General features: G+C 40.2%; 1 protein-coding gene across 1 annotated transcript; it reads right to left on the bottom strand.

Annotated features, from left to right (window-relative positions):
* Nucleotides 1–835: 835 nt before the first annotated feature.
* LOC142665022 (fibrinogen-like protein 1) lies at nt 836–9,697 on the bottom strand. Its single transcript, XM_075844557.1, has 7 exons — nt 9,654–9,697; nt 4,122–4,200; nt 3,894–3,915; nt 3,637–3,725; nt 3,066–3,186; nt 1,233–1,418; nt 836–1,137 (listed from the first exon to the last, which is right to left on the bottom strand). Exons 1-7 carry the CDS (start codon nt 9,695–9,697, stop codon nt 836–838), a joined length of 843 nt encoding a protein of 280 aa, XP_075700672.1.
* Between the last annotated feature and the right edge of the window lie 13,359 nt (nt 9,698–23,056).

Here is a 23,056-nt window from a genome sequence, read left to right as displayed (position 1 = left end):
ATGTGGTGCTATCTATAGGGACAGTGGTGTAATGAAGGATTCTTTCATTGATGCCTATAATTGGTGTTTATAACTGTCGCCTATTTTACTGCAGGACTTGTATTATAGTGTTTTAAAAAGTTATTAAAACTAATTTAAAATCAGTTTTCTTCTTCTCTTATTTAGTCGCTATATTAGCGTTTACTGGGGGTATTACTTTTGGTCATCAGATCGCCCACCATTGATGGAGACTCGCTCTGCTCCCCAACTGCCCCGCTCAGGAGCTGCCAAGACTTAGAGGGAACATTGATAATGGGACATCAGTAGTGACGCAGGGAACCTCTTCAGGCCTGGCTCCGATTAGTCAAGGGCACAGAATCAAGACAAAAACATATCTTTACCTTTAATCCCCTCACATAGGCATGAACTTATTTGCAGGTTGTAATACCCCTTTTATAGGTGACTGGTCCCAGATGGAGGATGCAGGTGGACTTATGGTCAGTAGATATTACAGAAGCTCAGACCCGAAATCTAGATCAAGACAAAATTAACATTTACATTCCAGTTCCCCTGGTAATAATAACTGTTCTAGAGGAGAATACTGCGCGTTATGGAGATATCATATGTCGATACATGAAGAGTATATGGGTCCATATTTAAGACCAATAGGGACTGGCAATGATGTGTTCATGGACCCTAAATTTCTACTTGGGGGGAAAAAAAAAAAGACAAACTGCATTCATATTTTTAGGTTCCTTTTTAATCCATTCAGTCTGATATAAAGTAAATTAAGGAATATGAGAATACAAAAATATTAGTCAACAAAGGAATAGTAGAATCTAATAATCTAGAATCTCTAACCGTGAATCAGATACATTTTGCTGAATTTCAAGGACTCGTTTGGTTTCCATGTTGGCCACGACACGGATGTTGCCCAGTTTTTATATGTTGGCGGTTTGCGCCAAACACCATTCAAATTTGCTGTCCCACAGCTGTTAAACCACCAGCCGGCACGGAATCGTGAACTGCAACTGAGATACAATGTGTCCCCAGAGAGACAATTTGGGTGGCAGTTATCGGTGGCATGATCCCAAGTGCTGAATGAGTTGCTGTGCTGGTTGGACCCAATAATTGTAGCAACTCCAAGGAAGGCGTCTCCTACAATGAAAAATATACATGATATTTTTCCTCGAAAATTGATTTCACAATATTTGGTTTTGACAAGTTTCATATATTTGTCTCTATCCAATTACCTGCTGTACCCACATAATTTCCTGCTGACAATTTATAGGAGGTGCCCGCATTTCCGATGCTAAAGGGACTGTACTCTGTGTAGGCTGCTCCACCGTCAAAGGCTGCGAGACTGATGTGCAATTTGGAAGGTCTGTTTGTCTGCTGTGTCAGTGCATAAATTTTCTCGAGTCCAAGCCAATGTTCACCTTCAACAACAAAAAGTTAATTACAAAATATATATATAGAGGAAACACATTGGGAGTAGTAGTGATAGATAAATTAAAATCAGGGCAGATTCACACGAACGTGAGCATTTTGCGCACACAAAAAACGCAGCATTTTGCGCGCGTGGCAGCAGCGTGACAGCAGCGTGACAGCTCCGTGTGTCATGTTCGTATGGATGCGCGGCTGCGTGCTTTTCGTGCAGCCGCCATCATTATGACACTCCGCTTGGATGTTTGTAAACAGAAAAGCATGTGGTGCTTTTCTGTTTACATACATTCTTTTACTGCTGTTGCGCGAATCACGCTCGTCCCACAGAAGTGCTTCCATGTGGTGCGCATGATTTTCACGCACCCATTGACTTCAATGGGTGCATGATGCGCGAAAAACGCCGAAATATAGAACATGTCGTGAGTTTTACGCGGCGGACTCACGCTGCGCAAAACTCACGGACAGTCTGCACTGCCCCATAGACTTGCATAGGTCGGTGCGACCCGAGTGAAAACCACGCGGGCTGCACGGACGCATATCACGTTCATGTCAATCCCCCCTTAGAGAGTGGAGAATCTCGATTAAAGGGATGTTCCCATTTAGGTAAGCCATATTGCTTGGATATGCTATCAATGGGGGATATGGCAATGGGGATATGATCGGAGCAACTCTGACCGATCATGAGAATGAAGGGGCAAGGCCCCTTTGGCATTTTCCCTGGACGGCTCCACTTCCATCCAGACCTGGTGCAAAAAACTGCAACTTATCCGAATAACCAATAGCAAAATGGAGTCAACTTTTGGTTCTTTTATTGCTATAACTAATGAAATCTAGAAAAAAATTAAAAATAAAAGAGATGGTTTAGTCCATGGATCACTCTACCTTCGTTTAGTGTTTCCCAATCAGAGTTCTGTAGAAGCCATCAATACCAAGAACTGTCACTTTTACAATAGGGATAAAGTAATTTAGGAGTTTCTGCCTCAATTACTAGAGTTTTTCAAAAAATTTTACAAAAATATATAGTAGGCTAAAAACAGAATCTATAGGTTTTTAACTGTATAAAAGAATCCAATATAATTTGTTGAAACAGCCATTTTCCTGAAAAGTACTCATTTAGTTTGCCTTTTGATAAAGTACGCGGAACTATTTGAGAATATTCGATTGAACGGAGTGGCACGTAAAGCTCAAAATTAAAATAGACGTGGCCATTTATCCTACATAATTACAAAAAGAATCAACTTGACAGCGAAACTGAGAATAGGCCCATTTTCCGGTTATAATTTTCTTACACCCCAAATTAGTCGATTCTGAAATGGTTTGTGAACATAAGATATAGGTACACTATTACAAAAAGTTGCAGACATTGGAACAGCGCACGCGTGACCACTTTAGTTGGCTGCATTAGGTGGACGCAACCAAGGACAACAGTTTTTCAAAACAAAATGGCGGCACATGGGGGCTTAGTAAGTAAATATCTCTAAAACATTTCATTTTCAAAAATACTTGTACATTGAAAAGATGTTTAATTTCCCATGATGCATCAAATTAGACCATTTTAACAAAATGGTAAAAAATCCCTTTAAGTGTGTTTCGATGGTTGGTATTATGTTGTTCTTCTATTATGATACTGTTCTATTTACCTTGAATGTTGCCAAATCCATTTTCATATGCTGTCCAATCTTGCTCAAAGTCTAATCCATCTGCTCCATCGTGTTTTTGTATAAGAGTCCAGCCCCCATTTTCAGTCATTTCACAGAACACCTTAAATGGGAACATATATTGCAAATATTTTTTATTGTAAGTCTGAATAAAAAAATATATATTTATAATATAAGAAATAACGTCCAATAGAATGACTAAAAGATGAATAGGACGCGACTGATTTCGTCACTCCCATTCACTGTGAATAGGACCATCAGAAAGCCGAATAAGTGTGTTTGACTGTTTTAGATGCTCGTATTTATCTCTATAGAGAAGGCTAATTCCATTTCTGCTCTACAGCCACATTAGGGGCCCCAGAGATTGAACCCTCAACTAACTTACTTGAATTATTTGACTGATGGTTGGTAAAAAGCCAAAAAATTGGGTTAAAGGGAATCTGTCAGCAGTTAAGTTTTTGAAAAAAAGAAAAAAAAAACATTTGGTTTTGGTACTAAAAGTTGTTCATTTTTAACCCTTAAATAATAGTCAGGGTTCTTTATATTGTCTTACCGAAAAAGAGGATGGAGAATTTTGGGGTTTTATTGTGTATATTCCACTGGTAATAATATTTTTCCCCCATATATCCGAGCAGTCATATCCTACAGAGAAGAAGAAGTGAAATTGAAACAGGATTCACATATCCAAACATATTTTAAGCAGAAAGTGAGTATATTTATGATATATTTTATGTTAAAAAAACAAAAACATAATTTTACAATTAAAATCTGCATATTTGAAAAAAAAATCTAAAATTTGCAAATAAGTACCTTGAACCCCTGGAGGTTGAGCCTGTAATAACAATGACAATCTAGATGATTTAACAACATCACAAATAATGTTCATTGAAATACTTCAATTTTTTTTCTAAATCAGAATTTTTTTCATGGTACTTTTTTTTGTTCATGTAAAATACACAATCTTAAAAACATAAGGAAAAATAAAATATTGGCTTTTCATTTTATATTTTGAAAGAAAAACAAAAAAATACTCCTTACCTGTGATGTAGTTTGATGGTAATAAAGGCTTACTAAGAAAAGACCTCTGAATAGGTTCATGGTCACCGCGGTGTTATTCCTAAAATTAAAACAATTCTTATTAATATTTTATTTTTTTCAAAATATGAATTCTTTATATTTTTACAGTACAATTTGAATGGTTATTACAATTCAAAAATTTGCCGGATTCTATTAAAAGTATAACATTTAAAGATTATTCTGATATATATGTAGACTAAAGTACAAACTATGCAAAATGAATACAATTTTTATTTAATTTTGATATTTTGTAGAAAATTTTTAAAAAAAATTATCAATTTCCAGAGAGAAAACACTAGGAAACAGTCTTCCTGCAGTACTTACCCAATATCTCGATGACTTTACACCTGTGTGGTGTGCAGTAAACTACCCATCTCTGTCATCCCTTTTTATAGCCCCGAGTACAAGGGTGGAGTCAAAAACCTGCCAATCAGATGACCGAGAAACGTAATAATCCATTAACATTCCAATGTGCAAACTCTCTCTGTATACTTCAAATTTCTAATGACTTCAATCTGGTTTTATTTGACTTTTTATGCTGTTATTATATATTATTTTTTTATGAATTATATTTTATAAAAAAAAATTAAAAATCAATTACATTATTTAATTTGAATGAATACAAATATGCAAAATATAAAAGAAAATTGTTGCAAATTGTTTCAATATTAAGACATTGCACATATATATATATATATATATATATATTAGAAATTGACCGGTTAACTATATGTAACATTTATGTTTTATACAGAAAAAAAAGTTACAAAAAATCCCTTGCAACCAAAATGAAAATATTATTTCTTATTTTTATTAAATAAGGGATATATTTGATCCTTTTGCTTATAGTATACAGGTATATTAATAGTCATCTTAAAATAAAAGAGTAGAATAAAAAATAAAAATAAACTGCTTAGAATCTGCATCTCAAAAAGTTACCAATTTTTTATAAAAGTCAAATACAAATATGTTTTATCAATGAATATATACATTTATTAAAAAAAAAAAAATTGACCCCTAAAGGTTTACATAGTGATTTTTTACAAGGAAAATAGAACATTAAGAAATTCAATCCCAGAAAACAAAGTATGGAACTTGTCAGGACGGTAGGAAAGATGATCAGATAAGGGGGGGGGGGGTGAAGGAACATGATCAGCTTTTTTATTAACAGACCAGTGATTATATGGCTTGGGAGACATCTGGAATTTAGGATCATGTAGTGACAGGACATCAACTTTACCAATAAGGCTGGGGCTAGACAGACTTTTTTTTTTTGCAGTGAGTGAAAAATCAATGTCCATAGAAATGCATTGAGTAGCTAGAAAATCCAGCACGTAGCTACTTACTGTATTTCTTTAGACATTGATTTTTTTGTACATAAAAAATTAAAATAAAAATCAGCCCCAGCCTAGTCCATTACTATGGACAGCAATTTATCGGCCAGTACAAAAAAAAAAAAAATTAAAAAAATAAGTCTGTCTTACCCCAGCCGGACTCTCTGTAACAATTCATGTGAAATATCCAACAGTAAAACTGGGTGCACACCTCCTATGGATCCCGATTCAGGATTCGGAAAGAATGCTGAAACGGAAGCCGAGACCGTGGCAGTCTCAACAGTCCTCCGCCATATATAGATGAAAAAAATGTACTCACCTCTCTGAGATTTTAGCCCTCTCACTGGTGTTTCTTCAAGCTTGAAACCTTGCTGCATGGATGAATAAATAAATACTTTTTCCCTCCATACTGCGGAGGAAGGTCAACTTCTGTTTCGACATTTCCCAATGACTCAACGTTGGCACAATCAGGAAAAAACGCATAGTTAAAATTAAATTAGTATTTTGTCGCCACATTCTGAGAGCCATAACTTTTTTATTTTTCTGTTCATTGAGCAGTTTTAGGGTGTGTTCACACAGAGTTTTTTGTAGGCAGCAAAATCTGGCTCAAAATTCTTTCAGGAATATTTGAGGCAGATTTTGCCCTGCCTGCACTTTCTTTGCCGCGTTTTTTGTGGCATTTTTTCGGCCACAGCTATTGAGCGCTGCGGGCAAAAAATGCCTTCTCTGCCCCTCATTGATGTCAGTGGGAAGAAAGAGCATGTCACTTTATTTTCCCACAAGTGTTTTTTCCCACTCGCGACCAAAATTTCCTCCGCCCCCTATTGAAGTCAATAGGGGGCGATTTTGGCGCGGTTTCCGTGTCAAAAACAGTGCCAAAAACTTCATGTGAACTAGCCCTTAGGGTTTGTTTTTTGCGGGGCGAGCTGTCGTTTCTATTGGTACTATTTTAGGGTACACAAGACTTTTTGATCACTATTTTTTTTTTGTGGGAGATGATGTGACCAAACGATGTGGCATTCAGTTTTTTTTCTTTTACTGCGTTCACCTGCGGGTTAAATAATGTTATATTAGAATAGCTCAGACTTTTATGAACACGGTGAAACCACTTCTATTTAGTTTGATTTTTATTTACATAGCTTTGGGGTGGAAAAGAGAAAAGGGTTTTCATATGAGCTTTTAAATATATTTTTTGTATAGATAAAATAAATTATTCAACGGTTCTTCCTTATTTGTATTAGTCCCCCTAGGGGACTTGAACCAGCAATCGTTGGATTGCTTGCACAATATATATCATGAGTTTTGCAGGCTCTGGTAGGGCTTAAGAGTACAAAGAACCTGGGGCTTTTATTAGTTCCCCAGGCTGCCATGACACCCATCGGCACCCCACGATCGTGTCGCGAGGGAGCTGGTGGGCCGTCGGAGGGTGCCATTCCCTCTTAACAGTTTAGTTTCTGCTGTCACTATTGCCCATGGCATCTAAGGGGTTAAACTGTACCGCGTGCCTGCTCCCACCTTCCCCCCCCCCGACCTTGGCCATATTCATTAGGACCCCATTAATGGGGATAAAGGTTTTGCAATCTAGCCAGATGAGGTCAGGTACGCCGCTGTTTTTACCCGCTTCAGTCTCCCTCATTGCCTCTTACACAGCAACTCAATGGGAACGGTCTAGTGATTAAAGGCAGCAGCAATTGATCCATCATCGCTGGATGCCAACCGCCCAGCATGGTAGAGCTGCTGGGTCTTGTAACTAATATGGATGGAGTTACAGTGAAAAATTGCATAAAAGTTTTTAAAAAAATACAAAATACAAAAATATTGCCTCTCCTTCCATTTTTTGGCTACATGCTGATCTTGCCATTGGTCTGTTTTTTTTTTAACCTTAGGAAGACTTTTTCCTATTGCCCCCGATGAGCTGTGTATTGTATGGGGAAACAGGTTGGCACTAGAGAGTATAGGGAATTGGTAAGGGAATAGTATGGGTAGATTCCCGGAATGGGGTTGTACTTTTCGAGGCAGGTGCTCTGATAATTGCTATAGGGTTGGCAGGGTGTAGGGAAAGGGACAGAGTGAGTGTTCTGACTATACATTACATCTATGTACCTGCCCTGTATACAGCCGACTGATGCATTACTAGTTATATATTTTTTATCTCACACAGATGGACAGCGGCACAGTGTGGCATTTTATTATGGTTTTGCCTTTTATATATATTTGTATTATTAAAGGTTACTCTTTAAAGACGGCTTGCGGTTCATGGATATGATATGCCAAGCAAAGGGATTCTATGTCTAAAGATGTGAAAAATTTGCCTCATGTCATGTTGGCCATTCCTGAATTTTTTTCGGTTATATTTTACAAAAAGATTCAAGAAAAGCAGCAAAAATTAAAAAACTTAAAAAAATGCGACGCATGAATATACAACTCCAACACGCTACATTTTTATGGCTCTGTACAACCTCTGAGTCTATAGGGTCATAATATTCCTCTGATTTCATAAAATTGAGAGAGGTTTTTTTTCTGTCGACTTCTATTGGAGGTGAGGTGGCATGCTCCAGCAGCCAAATAATGGCGGTATTCTCCCCTCAAAGCATTGCTTCAAGGTAAAAATTACTCTAATACGATGGCACATGGAATGCCTAGGACTCAAGTTGCCTCCGTTCAGGCATGTGTGGATGAGTCCTAAGGGTCGATTTAGAACTGTAATTATTTTGGCTATTCAACTCATTTAAAATTTTTGCCCCAGGAGAACTTGCCTCCCGTTGTGAAGAACTGATCAATATTATAATGGAATCGTTTGCATAAAAAATAAAAATAAAAAAAAATAAAAAAAACACGAGTTAAAATCTCCCCCAAAAAATTTTAAAAATTTTTTTTTCTTTTTTAAGAATATAACAACACTGTTAATGTAATTTGGTCATGAGTTCAAAGTTATAAAATATAGAAGAACTTTTTGATCAAAATCCTTAACATAAAAAATTATAATATATAATAAAAATGATAATAATAAAGATCTACTTCTCGTAACCATTGTCAATCATTACTTATTTCTACATTGTTTTTGCAATATCTGTGCGAGCATTGACAAACGGGTGTTACGATTCCCCTTATCAAAGGTCTGTGTCCCTACATACTGAGTCTCCAACCATCGTTGCCCTTATCACACGGTGTAGGGACACGGGGAACGGTAACATGCATTTGTTTATTAATCCTGGACTACACAAAGACTTCATGTCAAATACATGGATTTCCTACATCGTGCAAGTCAGGAGAGGGGACAGATCCTCCAAAGATCCAGTGACTCACAGGTGACGTCTTCTCTGATGGGAGTCATTCTCTTTTCTTCTCTGACACAGACAGGTATGGCGACTTCCTCTGATGAGACATCTTTGCTCCTTGCTTCTGCAGCCATTTCCAGCCTCTATAGAAGCACAAACATTCAAGCACCAAGGTCCAAGACCATATATTAAAGGGGTTGCCCGGACCGTTTTTTCATACTAATGACCTATCCATGTGCCCGGACAACCCCTTTTACTCAGAGTAATAAATTCAGACCCCAGACCAGATCCTAGAATACATACAGACCCCAGACCAAACCCCCTAAACAAATACAGACCCCAGAACAAGCACCCCAAATACAGACCTTGGACAAGACCCCTAAATACAGACCCCAGAGCAGACCCCCTAAACTAATATTGACCCCAGACCAGACTCCATAAACTAATACAGACCCCAGAACCCTAAATACAGACCACAGAGCAGACCCCCTAAACTAGTACAGACCCCAGACCCCCTAAATACAGACCCTTAAATATAGACATCTAAACTAATATAGACCCCTAAACTAATATGGACCTGCATCCAGGCCCCCTAAATACAGATCCCTTAAACTAATACAGACCCCCCCCCCCCAAGACCAGACCCCCTAAACACATCCATCCCCTAGTAGCTCACCTCACAGTCTTCTCTCCAGAGTCTTGCTGCTGTTCTAGGACCTGCGGTCATGTGACCAGCAGGTCTCTAATCAGTAACAAGAACTTGCAGACATAAGGTCATGTGACCTTATGTCTGCACGTCCTTTTGCAGGACATACACTACGCAGTTCAGTAGTGGTTTCTGTCACGATTCGCGGAAAAATCAAGACAAAACTGCATTGTACCTTGTGTCGTGGTCACTCAAAACTCCGGTATGATGATCCGCCATTGCCCGGGACAAACGGCCAGGAACGGTGATCAGGCTGTTCCTGGCCATTCAACCCCTCAAATGCTGTGGTCAATCGCCACCGCCGCATCTGAGGCATTAAAAAGAGGGGGGCAGCCCCCTCTGACAGCTCTTTGGTCCATGGTTTTGCCAGTGGTTGTCATGGCAGCCGAGGGGACTAATGTAGTCTGCAAAAATGACAATATACTGCAACACATGTATAGCTCGCTGGTTCATGTTACCTAGGGGTAATAAAAGGTGTAAAAAATAAATACAGTTATTAGTAGTGAAAAAAAAAATGATTAAAAAGAACAAAAAACACCCTTTTCACATTTCCTCTAAATTAATGTAAAAAATAAAATAAAAAAGCAAAATTGGTATCGCTGCATCCGTAAAAGTCCGAACTATTACAATATACCATTATTTAACTCACACGTGAACGAAATAAAAAAATTCAAATTTTATTTTTTGGTCACTTTCGCTCTCAAAAAAAAAGTTGAAAAAGTGATCAAAAAGTTGTATGTATCAAGAAATGGTACCAATAAAAACAACAGCTTATCCCACACAAAATAAGCCCTCACACGGCTCAATTGACGAAAATTTTTTAAAGTTATAGCTCTCGGAAGGTGGTGAAACGAAACAATTTTTTTTTAACAAATAGTTTCTCTGAAAAAGTAGTAAAACATAAAATAAAAACATAAATTTGGTATCACCGTAATCGTATTGAGCTGCAGATTCAAAGTTATCGTTTTTACCGCACTATAAAAACGAAACCCAAAAAACAATGGAGGAGCCGCAGTTATTCCAATTTCAGCCAGCAAAGAATTTTTTTTCCGTTTACATTATATAGTACTTTAAATGGTGTCAATAGAAATGACAACTCCTCCCGCATATAATAAGCCCTCACACCACTCGATTGACTGAAAAAAAAGTTATGGCTCTCGGAAAGCGGGGAGTGAAAAGCAAAAATGAAAACAGCAAAAAATGTCTCAGTCCTGAAAAGTTCAAAGAGATCAGGCGGGGTACCAGGGACTCATTTTTATGGGTGCACAATGGAAACATAGTGTTTTCTCTTTTGAAACGTTGAAAATAGTGTTTTGTTTTCTAGAATTGCGGATTTTGCTGCGGATCTGTAGATAATTTGCAGCAAAATCTGCAGCACAAGAATTTTCCGTGGAGTTTTACTTCCCCCTTGAAGTCAATATGGAAAATCTGCAACAAATCCTTGCCCATTCCATAGCAGAAATTGACATGTTGCGGATCTAAAAATGCACTTCTGCAGCATGTCGATGAGATTTGTTCATGCAACGCGAACACCAAAAGTTTTGGATTTCAGTGAATCCAAAACTTTTGGGAAAATCAGACCAAACTCTATTCATGTCGAATCGGTTCTCTCATCTACAGAGGTCACCCAATGAACGACGGATTACGGAAGGTCCTTCTGCCAATTTTTAAGGTAAACCTTCACTGATAATAACTTGAGGTTTCGGACCAATGACTTATAAGCTCCAATAAGACGGGTTGTAAGAGCCACATTGGTGGTTCTACAGAGGTCACCTCAGTCCTACCCCCCAGATGGTTTACCATGACCATTTCTCAATTGAAATAATAGTGCGTTTCGGAGACCTTTATGTAAACCAATGACGCCTGACTGGTGGGATCCCCAATGACCTGATTTTCATGGCAATTCATGGCCTTCTTTAGGTGGGATGCCTCCTTAAGGTTCAGACTAGTGAAGCCGAGGGTTTCCAGCTTTCATAGTGTGGTCATAAGGAGTGTCTCCAACCTCACTTCACTACTCACAGCCATTGAGGACCAGGTCTTCTATTGTTTAATAACTAGGTGCTAACCTGGATTCTGTCTGGCCCCTGAACCAAAGTGCCCTCGGGAATTGCACCAAAGGAAAAAAAAATTAAGAAATTCCAACCCAAGTTTGGGGCTTGTCTGGACAAAAAGAAAAAAAGATTAGCAGATAATTGAGTGGTGAAGGAACATGAACAGACCAGTTGTATATGGCTTGGGAGACGCTTGGAATTTAGGAACATCAGGTGGTGATAAGACATGACCTTTCCCAATGACTGGACGTTGGTGTAATCAGGGTCGTGATGGGACGATGAAGTGGTGACGGATTATTTTTTCTCAGTAACATTGACTTGATATTGCAGAGAGAAGGGCAGGCAGGTTATGAGATGCCAAGAAGAGCCCATGAACTTCTGTTGGTCAGATTGTGCACCACAGACCTTCTAAACACCAAGGAAAATCTGACTGCTCATTAATAGCAACAACTTGTTGTATCTCATCTAAATGTACCACGCAGGTTTAACAGGATCGGGTCGAGTGCCCGCCAGTTTTTAAACACTTCCGTCCTCTCCATTTCCCCTTACACAGTAAGGGTATGTACACACGCTTACTAAAAAACATGGAGCGGTTTTCAAGGGAAATCAGCTCCTGATTTTCAGCTGGTTTTTTTAGCAACTTACGCTTTTCGCTGCGTTTTTTACGGCCGTTTTTGGAGCTGTTTTTCTATAGAGTCAATGAACAACGGCTCAAGAAGTGACACGCACTTTTTCGCGTGCGTTTTTTTACGCCATTTTCTCCATTGAAATCAATGGGCAGATGTTTGGAGACGTTCTGCTTCCGATTTTTCGGCTGTTTACGGCCCGATAATAAGCAGTGTGAACATACCCTTACTCAAAAAAGTGGATATTTATTAAGACTGGACTGTCAAATGCAAGTCTTAGGGTATGTTCACACGTGCACGTCTGTTACGGCTGAAATTACGGAGCTGTTTTCAGGTGAAAACAGCTCCTGTATTTCAGACGTAATGTCATGTGCAGGCGTTTTTCGCTGCGTCCATTACAGACGTAATTGGAGCTGTTTTTTCTATGGAGTCAATGGAAAACAGCTCCAATTACGTCCCAAGAAGTGACATGCACTTCTTTGATGAGGGCATCTTTTTTATGCTCCGTCTTTTGACAGCGGCGCGTAAAAAAAATGACCATACAGCGCCCCCCCCCTGTAGGGAACGCCATACAGCGCCCCCCCCTGTAGGGAACGCCATATAGCCCCCTCCCCCAAAATGCGACCTATAGTGTGTCCTACAAATAACATGCATCCCCTATCCACAGCATATCCACAGGATAGGGGATACATGTGTGATCGCTGGCATTGATAGGGAGAACGGGGGACTGAAAGTCCCCTGAAGTTCTCCATCACTAACCTCGACTTCCGGCGTCTGCGCAGCTCAATAAAAATGAAAGGCGCACTGGTCACGCATGCGCACAAGCGCGACCGGCGCTCCATTCATTTCTACGGAGCTGCCGACACAGACCCCGGAAGTCCGAGGTTTGTGATGGAGAACTTCAGGGGACTTTCAGTCCCCCGTTCTCCCTATCGCTGCCAGCGATCACACATGTATCCCCTATCCTGTGGAGATCCTGTGGATAGGGGATACATGTCTTTTGTTTAATGGCAGAGCGGGGAGATACCTCCCTGCTCTGCCATAGTGTTCAGGGGCGTCCCGCTGCTAGCGGAGCCTCCGGCCATGGTGGGAGCCCGTGCCGGCGGGCGACACGGGCCCCCTCATGCCGCGGGCCCCGTAGCAGTAGCTACCGCTGCTACGGCGGTAGTTACGCCACTGCTCCTGGGACTTGTGGTGACTGTGCCGGTCCTGAATGCCATGCTCCTGCTGCAGATTTTTGTGGCTGTTGTACTTTTTCCTGTTTCTGTAAGGTTGGGTGCACACAGGGGGCAGTACACAGAATATTCGTCCTGCAACCCACAGGCACCAAATTGTGGTGCAGATTTTTGGCCGGAATCGGCGCTGCCAAAACACTGCTGGACTTACCCCCTGGGGCATTTTCATAGCGACGCGTCCCTCTCCGAGAGCAGCCTGGCCTCCTGCAACAATCACATGGTCTGAAACGTCATGCAGGGAGGCCAGTCTGGACGCAGAACAGGGGAACGCATCACCATGGCCGGCCTTAGGTACGTGCGACCAGCGCCTCCCCATAAGTTGGGCGCCACCGGGAGTGCATGCCCTGCGCCATGGCCACTACTCGGGGAGCCAGCGGGTCAGGTGCCACCCACTTACTGCACCGACCTCATACTGGCTGCCCCGCGCCCTGGCCACCGCTAGTCCGCTCACCCTGTCCTGCATCCTGAATGATGAGACAGGCGTGATGACATCTTTCAGGACGCAAGACAGGGAGGAGACACCGCGCTTCCTGTGCGCTTCTATGGCTGGTGGAGACACCGAGGGAACGTTTCCTCCAGGGAGGCTCCAGCTCCAGCAGGAAGCGTTTGCCAGAAGCCCAGCAGGTAAGTCACTGACTGGACTTTGTTTGAATGGGGGAACGGATAGGGTTCTAAAAAGGGCAATAATGGCAAATGGACAGAGGATTCAGTGCCACCTTGGTGCCCATTTGCCACTTAATTCCCCTTTAGTGTCATTCTATGACCAAAATGTGCTAAAGGCTACAGGGGCAGCAAATGGCCATCAAGGGGCCACCAAACAGAAGGACGCTAAAGGGGCAATAAGTGGCAAATGGGCACCATGGTGGCACTGAACGGCACTAAAGTGTTAATAAATGTCAAATGGGCACAGAATTCAGTGCCTTCATAGTGCACATTTACCCTTTGTTGCCCTTTTAAACCCTGTTCCGATTACGTGAAAAGCTATGTACACCTTTGAATTTTTTTTCTATAAAAATCAGTGTGTTTGGTGCAACTTTGTAATTTCATTTAAGGCTTCGTTCACATCTGCGTCAGGGCTCCGTATAAGGCGTTCCATCTGAGCTTTCCGTCAGAACGGAGCCCTGACTGAAACAAACGTAAACCATAGGTTTCCATTTGCATCACCATTGATTTCAATGGTGACGGATCCGGTGCAAATGTTTTGCGTTTGTTTCTGTTGTGCAAGGGTTCCATCGTTTTGACGGAATCAAAAGCGCAGTCGACTACAGTATTGATTCAGTCAGGGTTCCGTTCTGACAGAAAGCTAAGATGGATTGCCTGAACGGAGCCCTGACGCACATATGAACGGAGCCTTATTAAACAATTTTTACTTTTTGAGATACAGCTGTTTTGTATTCTGTATGCAGAGCAGCCATATCTAGCGCTGAGACCTGAGTCCGTCAGGCCAGTGGGACTGACGGCTTCAGTGTCAGCGGGTCCTGTGGGTCGACGGTTCATAACTTAGATGTGATCGATAACAGGTGGATCCTGCGTGTCAGAGACACAGGACCTGCTGACACTGAACCCGTCAGTCCCACTGGTCTGACAGAGTTAGGTCTCAGCGCTAGATACGGCTGCTCTGTATACAGAATACAAAGCAGCTGTATCTCAAAAAGTAAAAATTGTTTTTAATAAAATATTTATTTAGAAAGTTGCACAAAACACATTGATTAAAAAAAAAACAAAAAAAAAACCGATTTCAAAAGGTGTGCATAGCCTTTGAAGTGGTTGTCCGAAAATACAAATTAAACATTTTGTTGAAGCAGCAGGAGGAGTTAAAATGAAAAAAAAAACAACTTATACTTACCTCTCTCCTCCCAGACGTTCCTGCGCTGGGGGCTCCAGTCAGATCTGTTCTCCGTTTGTATATAGCGGTGACATCATGTTGACCGCACATCATCGCTGCAGCCTATTAATAGCCTCAGCAGCATTCAGCTGAGACCAGTAATTAGCTGCGGTGGTGATGTACTGTTGACGTGATGTCACCGCTTCAGTCACTCTGTGTACACACAGAAGAGAGATGACAGAAGCCCCCAGCGCAGGAACGTCTGTGAGGAGAGCGGTAAGTATCAGGGCCGGCTCCAGGTTTATGTGGGCCCTTGGGCGACACAAGACATAGTAGTCTTCTTTGTGGGGGAACACATGGCGGCAGTAAAATGGCAGAAAATGTCACTTTGTGCCCCCATATAGACGTTAGGCTCTGTTTATGCCTCCATATAGAAGTTAGGCCCCCAGTTTGTGCCCCCATAAGTTTAGCACCCTCTGTAGATAGTGGCACACAGCCCCCGCCTCCCAGGTAGTGCCACACAGCCCCCACCTCCCAGGTAGAGCCACACAGCCCCCACCTCCCATGTAGTGCCACACAGCCCACACCTCCCAGGTAGTGCCACACAGCCCCCTCCTCCCAGGTAGTGCCACACAGCCCCCTCCTCCCAGGTAGTGCCACACAGCCCCCTCCTCCCAGGTAGTGTCACACAGCCCCCTCCTCCCAGGTAGTGTCACACAGCCCCCCTCCCTGGTAGTGTCACACAGCCCCCTCCTCCCAGGTAGTGTCACACAGCCCCCCTCCCTGGTAGTGTCACACAGCCCCCCTCCCTGGTAGTGTCACACAGCCCCCCTCCCTGGTAGTGTCACACAGCCCCCCTCCCTGGTAGTGCCACATAAAGAGCAGCCCCACACGTCACTGTCCATATATGGACAGTGTTTTCCGAGGCAGCCCCAGAGCCATAGTCCCGGGCAGAGCACTACTAGCACTCTGCCCCGGGACTCCTGCTCTGCTCCTGACATCACTGTCCATATATGGACAGTGATGCCGTAATGACAGCAGCGTCAGCAACCGGCGGCCGGGTGGGCCCCCCCAAGGGTAGTGGGCCCCGGCCCCTGGGTTCGCCGGGTGCTGGCGCTGGTCCTGGTAAGTATGGGCTGCTTTTTTATTTGAAGCCCTCCTCTCCTGCTGCCACATAAAAAGCTTAAACCCGGACAATCTCTTAAACCTCAACACTATCCTTGTATGTATGGCGGATGTGCATTCCAACAATATGTGCCACTGTGTGTTATCTGCGGTGTTACGTAGGACTGCAGGTAACACTTAGGCTGGGTTCACACGACCATGGCTGGAACGTATTTCGGCCGCAAGTCCCGGACCGAACACAGTGCAGGGAGCCGGGCTCCTAACCTCATAGTTATGTACGATGCTAGGAGTCCCTGCCTCTCCATGGAACTACTGTCCCGTACTGAAAACATGATTACAGTACTGGACAGTTGTCCTGCAGCGAGGCAGGGACTCCTAGCGCTGTATATAACTATGATGCTAGGAGCCCGGCTCCCTGCACTGTTCGGTCCAGGACTTCCGTCCGAAATACGTTCCGTCCATTACGGACGTAACATGGTCGTGTGAACCCAGCCTAATACATTATCTGTAATCTGAGAGTTATCACTATGTTATCTGTGGTGTTACATAGGACCGCAGGTAACTAACTATCTGTTCTGTGTATTAATGTGCCTGCGTGGGTATATTTAGACCTGTGTGTCTGTGTGTGTATATAATGGGTGTATATTTGCCAGCATGTCTAAATATGTGCCTCTATGTATGTATAGTATATATGTTTCAGTATGTGCGTGTGTATATATATATATATATATATATATAGTTAATTTTTGGGGTTTGTGGAGGGCAGCAATAGAGAATCCCGCACAGGACGCCATCCAACCTAAGGCCGACCCTGCGCATCACTATGACAATGCCTGCATTAATTCTAATTTGAAAAAAATTAAACATTTGCTATTTCATGTTTCATGCGGATTTTACATCCCCATTGAATTCATTCGGGAAAACCCACAACAGAAGAGCAGTGATTCCACAACATAAACGTACATGCTGCGGATTCAATTTTTTTACTAATTTTTCAACAAATCTCATCCACAAACTGCGAGAAAAAACAAAAAACCCTAAATCACTTCTTGGAATGAGAAACTTGCAGCACTGGTCTTGTCAAACGCCCCGGAAAACATTTCACCCGGAATTAAGATCAGAGGATCAGGATTCTGAGTCTAGGTCCTGCCTGTATTTTGTGAAATCAAAAAGTTCCTGGGTCCTATTAGACTCTGCGGTGGTCCCATCCGTTCCAGTACACAGTCTACCGAGCGAGTAAACCTGGCGATCATCGATCATGAAAGGTTTTACTTTTTGGCTTTGCCCTTTTTCATTTCTAAACAATCAATTAGTATTTGTCGCATTTCTTACGTTCCTTACCAGAGTAGGGATGTCTTCGGCCAGCTCCAGAGGGCACGCTGTCTCTTTCCACTGCTGCTGTTTGGGGCAGCTTCTCAGGCTGTTTGGATGCAGCTGACTCCCACTCCTCCACCAATGTTCCCTCCACCTGCTCCACGCTCATTACCAGTTGCACCTGGTGAATTTGGATCACGTTCTCCAAGGTTTGATCCAGTGAGAGTTTTAGAAACACCATAAGAATTTCCTGCAGATTTTACTTGTATCACATCCACCGATTGTTCAGGATTTTTACTGATCTTGTGCGGCCTGAGCATGCCCTGTGGCTCACTACATCTTATCTCCATAATCTGGTGTAGCTTTCATTCTCTGTATTATTTTGCTCAATGTTCACTTTGGTATTTGTTTCCACATGAACATGAAAGTCTGTACTGGAAGACCCCGCCCTGGGCATTCAAGACATCAGGAGAGCTACAAACACACAACCTCACAGCTAGGAGGCAGCATTAGACCGGGATCACACGTAGCAGAAACACTGCAGATTTTTCGTAACAGATTTCTTTGCGGAAAGTCCACAGCGTATTACAGTAGCAGCAAAGTGGTTGAGATTTGAACAAAACCTATGTAAAAAAAATGCAAAAACAGTTTCAGAAATTGAACAGCAGCACGTTTTTTTAATCCGCAGTACGTCAATTTATGCTGCGGAATCGCTGGCTTTCTGTTGCTGGTTTTCCCCAGTGAATTTAATAGGGAGGTAAAAACCCGTAACAATAAGGCTGGATTCATATGAGCATGTTCGGTTCGTAAAGGACAAAACGTATTTCGGACACAAGTCCCGGACCGAACACACTGCAGGGAGCCGGGCTCCTAGCATCCTAGTTATGTACGATGCTAGGAGTCCCTGCCTCTCCGTGGAACTACTGTCCCGTACTGAAAACATGATTACAGTACGGGACAGTTGTCCTGCAGCAAGGCAGGGACTCCTAGCGTCGTACATAACTATGATGCTAGGAGCCCGGCTCCCTTCAGTGTGTTAGGTCAAGGACTTGTGGCCGAAATACGTTCCGTCTTTTACGGATCGAACATGCTTGTGTGAATCCAGGCTAAACCACATACATCGCATATCTATTCTTGTATATAGGAGCAGTATTATAGTAATTATATTCTTGTATATAGGAGCAGTATTATAGTAGTTATATTCTTGTATATAGGGGGCAGTATTATAGTAGTTATATTCTTATATATAGGAGCAGTATTATAGTAGTTATATTCTTGTATATAAGGGCAGTATTATAGTAGTTATATTCTTGTATATAGGGGCAGTATTATAGTAGTTATATTCTTGTATATAGGGGCAGTATTATAGTAGATATATTCTTGTATATAGGAGCAGTATTATAGTAGTTATATTCTTGTATATAGGGGCAGTATTATAGTAGTTATATTCTTGTACATAGGGGTAGTATTATAGTAGATATATTCTTGTATAAAGGAGCAGTATTATAGTAGTTATATTCTTGTATATAGGGGCAGCATTATAGTAGTTATATTATTGTATATAGGGGCAGTATTATAGTAGTTATATTCTTGTATATAGGGAGCAGTATTATAGTAGTTATATTCTTGTATATAGGGGGTAGTATTATAGTAGATATATTCTTGTATATAGGAGCAGTATTATAGTAGTTATATTCTTGTATATAGGGGCAGTATTATAGTAGATATATTCTTGTATATAGGAGCAGTATTATAGTAGTTATATTCTTGTATATAGGGGCAGTATTATAGTAGTTATATTCTTGTACATAGGGGTAGTATTATAGTAGATATATTCTTGTATATAGGAGCAGTATTATAGTAGTTATATTCTTGTATATAGGGGCAGCATTATAGTAGTTATATTATTGTATATAGGGGACAGTATTATAGTAGTTATATTCTTGTATATAGGGAGCAGTATTATAGTAGTTATATTCTTGTATATAGGGGGTAGTATTATAGTAGATATATTCTTGTATATAGGAGCAGTATTATAGTAGTTATATTCTTGTATATAGGGAGCAGTATTATAGTAGTTATATTCTTGTATATAGGGGGTAGTATTATAGTAGATATATTCTTGTATATAGAGCAGTATTATAGTAGATATATTCTTGTATATAGGGAGCAGTATTATAGTAGTTATATTCTTGTATATAGGGGCAGTATTATAGTAGTTATATTCTTGTATATAGGGAGCAGTATTATAGTAGTTATATTCTTGTATATAGGGGCAGTATTATAGTAGTTATATTCTTGTATATAGGAGCAGTATTATAGTAGTAATATTCTTGGATATAGGAGGCAGTATTATAGTAGTTCTATTCCTGTATATAGGGGGCAGTATAATAGTAGTTATATTCTTGTATAAAGGGGGCACTATTATAGTAGTTATATTCTTGTATATAGGAGGCAGTATTATAGAAGTTATATTCTTGTATATAGGGGCAGTATTATAGTAATTATATTCTTGTATATAAGAGCAGTATTAAAGTAGATATATTCTTGTATATAGGAGCAGTATTATAGTAGTTATATTCTTGTATATAGGGAGCAGTATTATAGTAGTTATATTCTTGTATATAGGGGGTAGTATTATAGTAGATATATTCTTGTATATAGGAGCAGTATTATAGTAGATATATTCTTGTATATAGGGAGCAGTATTATAGTAGTTATATTCTTGTATATAGGGGCAGTATTATAGTAGTTATATTATTGTATATAGGGGCAGTATTATAGTAGTTATATTCTTGTATATAGGAGCAGTATTATAGTAGTTATATTCTTGGATATAGGAGGCAGTATTATAGTAGTTATATTCCTGTATATAGGGGGCAGTATAATAGTAGTTATATTCTTGTATAAAGGGGGCACTATTATAGTAGATATGTTCTTGTATATATGAGGAAGTAATATAGTAGTTATATTCTTGTATATAGGAGCAGTATTATAGTAGTTATATTCTTGTATATATGGGGCACTATTATAGTAGTTATATTCTTGTATATAGGGGCAGTATTATAGTAGTTATTTTCTTGTGTATATAGGGGGCAGAATTATAGTAGTTATATTCTTTTATATAGGGGTAGTATTATAGCAGTTATAGTCTTGTATATAGGGAGCAGTGTTATAGTAGTTATATTATTGTATATAAGGTCAGTATTATAGCAGTTATATTCTTGTATGTAGGGGGCAGTATTGTAGTAGTTATTTTCTTGTATATAGGGAGCAGTATTATAGTAGTTATATTCTTGTATATAGGGGGTAGTATTATAGTAGATATATTCTTTTATATAGGAGCAGTATTATAGTAGTTATATTCTTGTATATAGGGGCAGTATTATAGTAGTTATATTCTTGTATATAGGGGGCAGTATTATAGTAGTTATATTCTTCTATATAGGGAGCAGCAGTATTATAGTAGTTATATTCTTCTATATAGGGGCAGTATTATAGTAGTTATATTCTTGTATATAGTGGCAGTATTATAGTAGTTATATTCTTGTATATAGGGAGCAGCAGTATTATAGTAGTTATATTCTTCTATATAGGGGCAATATTATAGTAGTTATATTCTTGTATATAAGAGCAGTATTATAGTAGTTATATCCTTGTACATAGGGGCAGTATTATAGTAGTTATATTCTTTTATATATATGAGCAGTATTATAGTAGTTATATTCTTGTATATTGGGGCAGTATTATAGTAGTTAAATTCTTTTATATAGGGGGCAGTATTATAGTAGTTATATTCTTGTATATAGGAGCAGTATTATAGTAGTTATATTCTTGTATATAGGAGGCAGCATTATAGTAGTTATATTCTTGTAAATAGGGGGCAGTATTATAGTAGTTATATTCTTGTATATAGGAGCAGTATTATAGTAGTTATATTCTTGTATATAGGAGGCAGCATTATAGTAGTTATATTCTTGTAAATAGGGGGCAGTATTATAGTAGTTATATTCTTGTATATAGGGGGCAGTATTATAGTAGGTATATTCTTGTATATAGGGGGTAGTATTACAGTAGTTATATTATTGTATATAAGAGCAGTATTATAGTAGTTCTATTCCTGGGGGCAGTATTATAGTAATTATATTCTTGTACATAGGGGGCAGTATTATAGTAGTTATATTCTTGTATATATGTGGCGGTTCCAGTAAAAAAACGACAGCTTGTCTTTGAAAAAACAAGCCCTTGTATGGCTATGGCCTATGTCAATGGAAAAATAAAAAAGTTATGGCCCTTGGAGACGAAGAGTGGAAAAAATGTCAGCGTGGAGAAGGGGTTAATTGAGTACCAATAAAGTTATTTGAATCTACTATGTAGTGTTGCCCTATATGATTGTAAGTTGTGCCCTCAGTTTCAGTAACTTTCAATGAGAGAATGCTGTAGGTGAACCCTCAATAATGCTTTTGCATTTATTTTTTTCATTATGAAATGCAGATAAGTTATGTATTACCGGTGTGTTCGAGGGCATAAAACGTCTATTTTTTTTATCCAATACTTTTTTTAAATGAATTTAAAACTAAGCTGTCAATCTTGCCTAAAACTTGTAATACCATGCCAAACCACAGGGTGTGCTGTTACAGCAGGTTTCTAGTATTGTAACCTGCATATTATCATGGAAACAGGGAGGGAATCCCGTGGAAGAGATATCAAGAGACTTTCTGGGAAGTGCTTCCAGGGGGAGCGTATGCATCCTGACCAGTATACTCTTAGAAGGTGTGCAGACAGAGTAGCAAGTGGAAAATCTGGTCTGCAGGCAGATAAGGGATGGAACATTTGTAGTGAAGCTGGAATCTTGTCAGGCTTCTTTAGGATTGACTCTGATTAGTAAAGTGCACAAATTTAAGACAAAACAATGGGGTTTTTTTTTACCCTTAACCCCCTCAAGTAGTCATGGACTCTACAGCTTGAGATTCGTAGGTTGAAATCCCCTTTGTTTTGGTGACTGTTCTCAGATGGAGGAGGCACGTAGGCTTATAGTCAGCTGAGATATTACAGAACCTAGACCAAGTCACTATCAGCCAGCCAGGAGGAGCACCAAAACTGGGGGAAAAATTCACAACCACTCTAGGGGAGAATACTGTGCTTTATGGAGGCACTAAACGGGAAAACATGGAGGGCATAAGGGTCTATAATCAAGACCTATAGAGATTGGCAATGAAGTCTCCATGGACCTTTTAATTTCTAATAAAAAATAAAAAAGACAAAGCTTTAATATATTTCAGTTTTCTTTATTACAGTAGGACAGACAAATAGTAAATTAAAGAATTTGAGAACACATATAAAAAGATTATAAATAAGTATAATAATAGAAAATTAGCCATCATGCGAATAGTGGACACCCT

Source organism: Rhinoderma darwinii, chromosome 12 (assembly GCF_050947455.1).
Source record: "Rhinoderma darwinii isolate aRhiDar2 chromosome 12, aRhiDar2.hap1, whole genome shotgun sequence".
Classification (NCBI taxonomy): Eukaryota; Metazoa; Chordata; class Amphibia; order Anura; family Rhinodermatidae; genus Rhinoderma; species Rhinoderma darwinii.
Note: the sequence above shows the minus strand (reverse complement) of the source record. Positions and strands in the feature narration are given on the sequence as shown.

Coding starts and splice junctions, on each gene's coding strand:
- LOC142665022 (XM_075844557.1), bottom strand. CDS start 9,697: ATGGCGGATCATCATACCGGAGTTTTGAGTGACCACGACACAAG. Junction 3,916..4,121: donor ACCATCAAACTACATCACAG/GTAAGGAGTATT, acceptor TTGTTATTACAG/GCTCAACCTCCAGGGGTTCA. Junction 1,138..1,232: donor AAATTATGTGGGTACAGCAG/GTAATTGGATAG, acceptor TTTTCATTGTAG/GAGACGCCTTCCTTGGAGTT.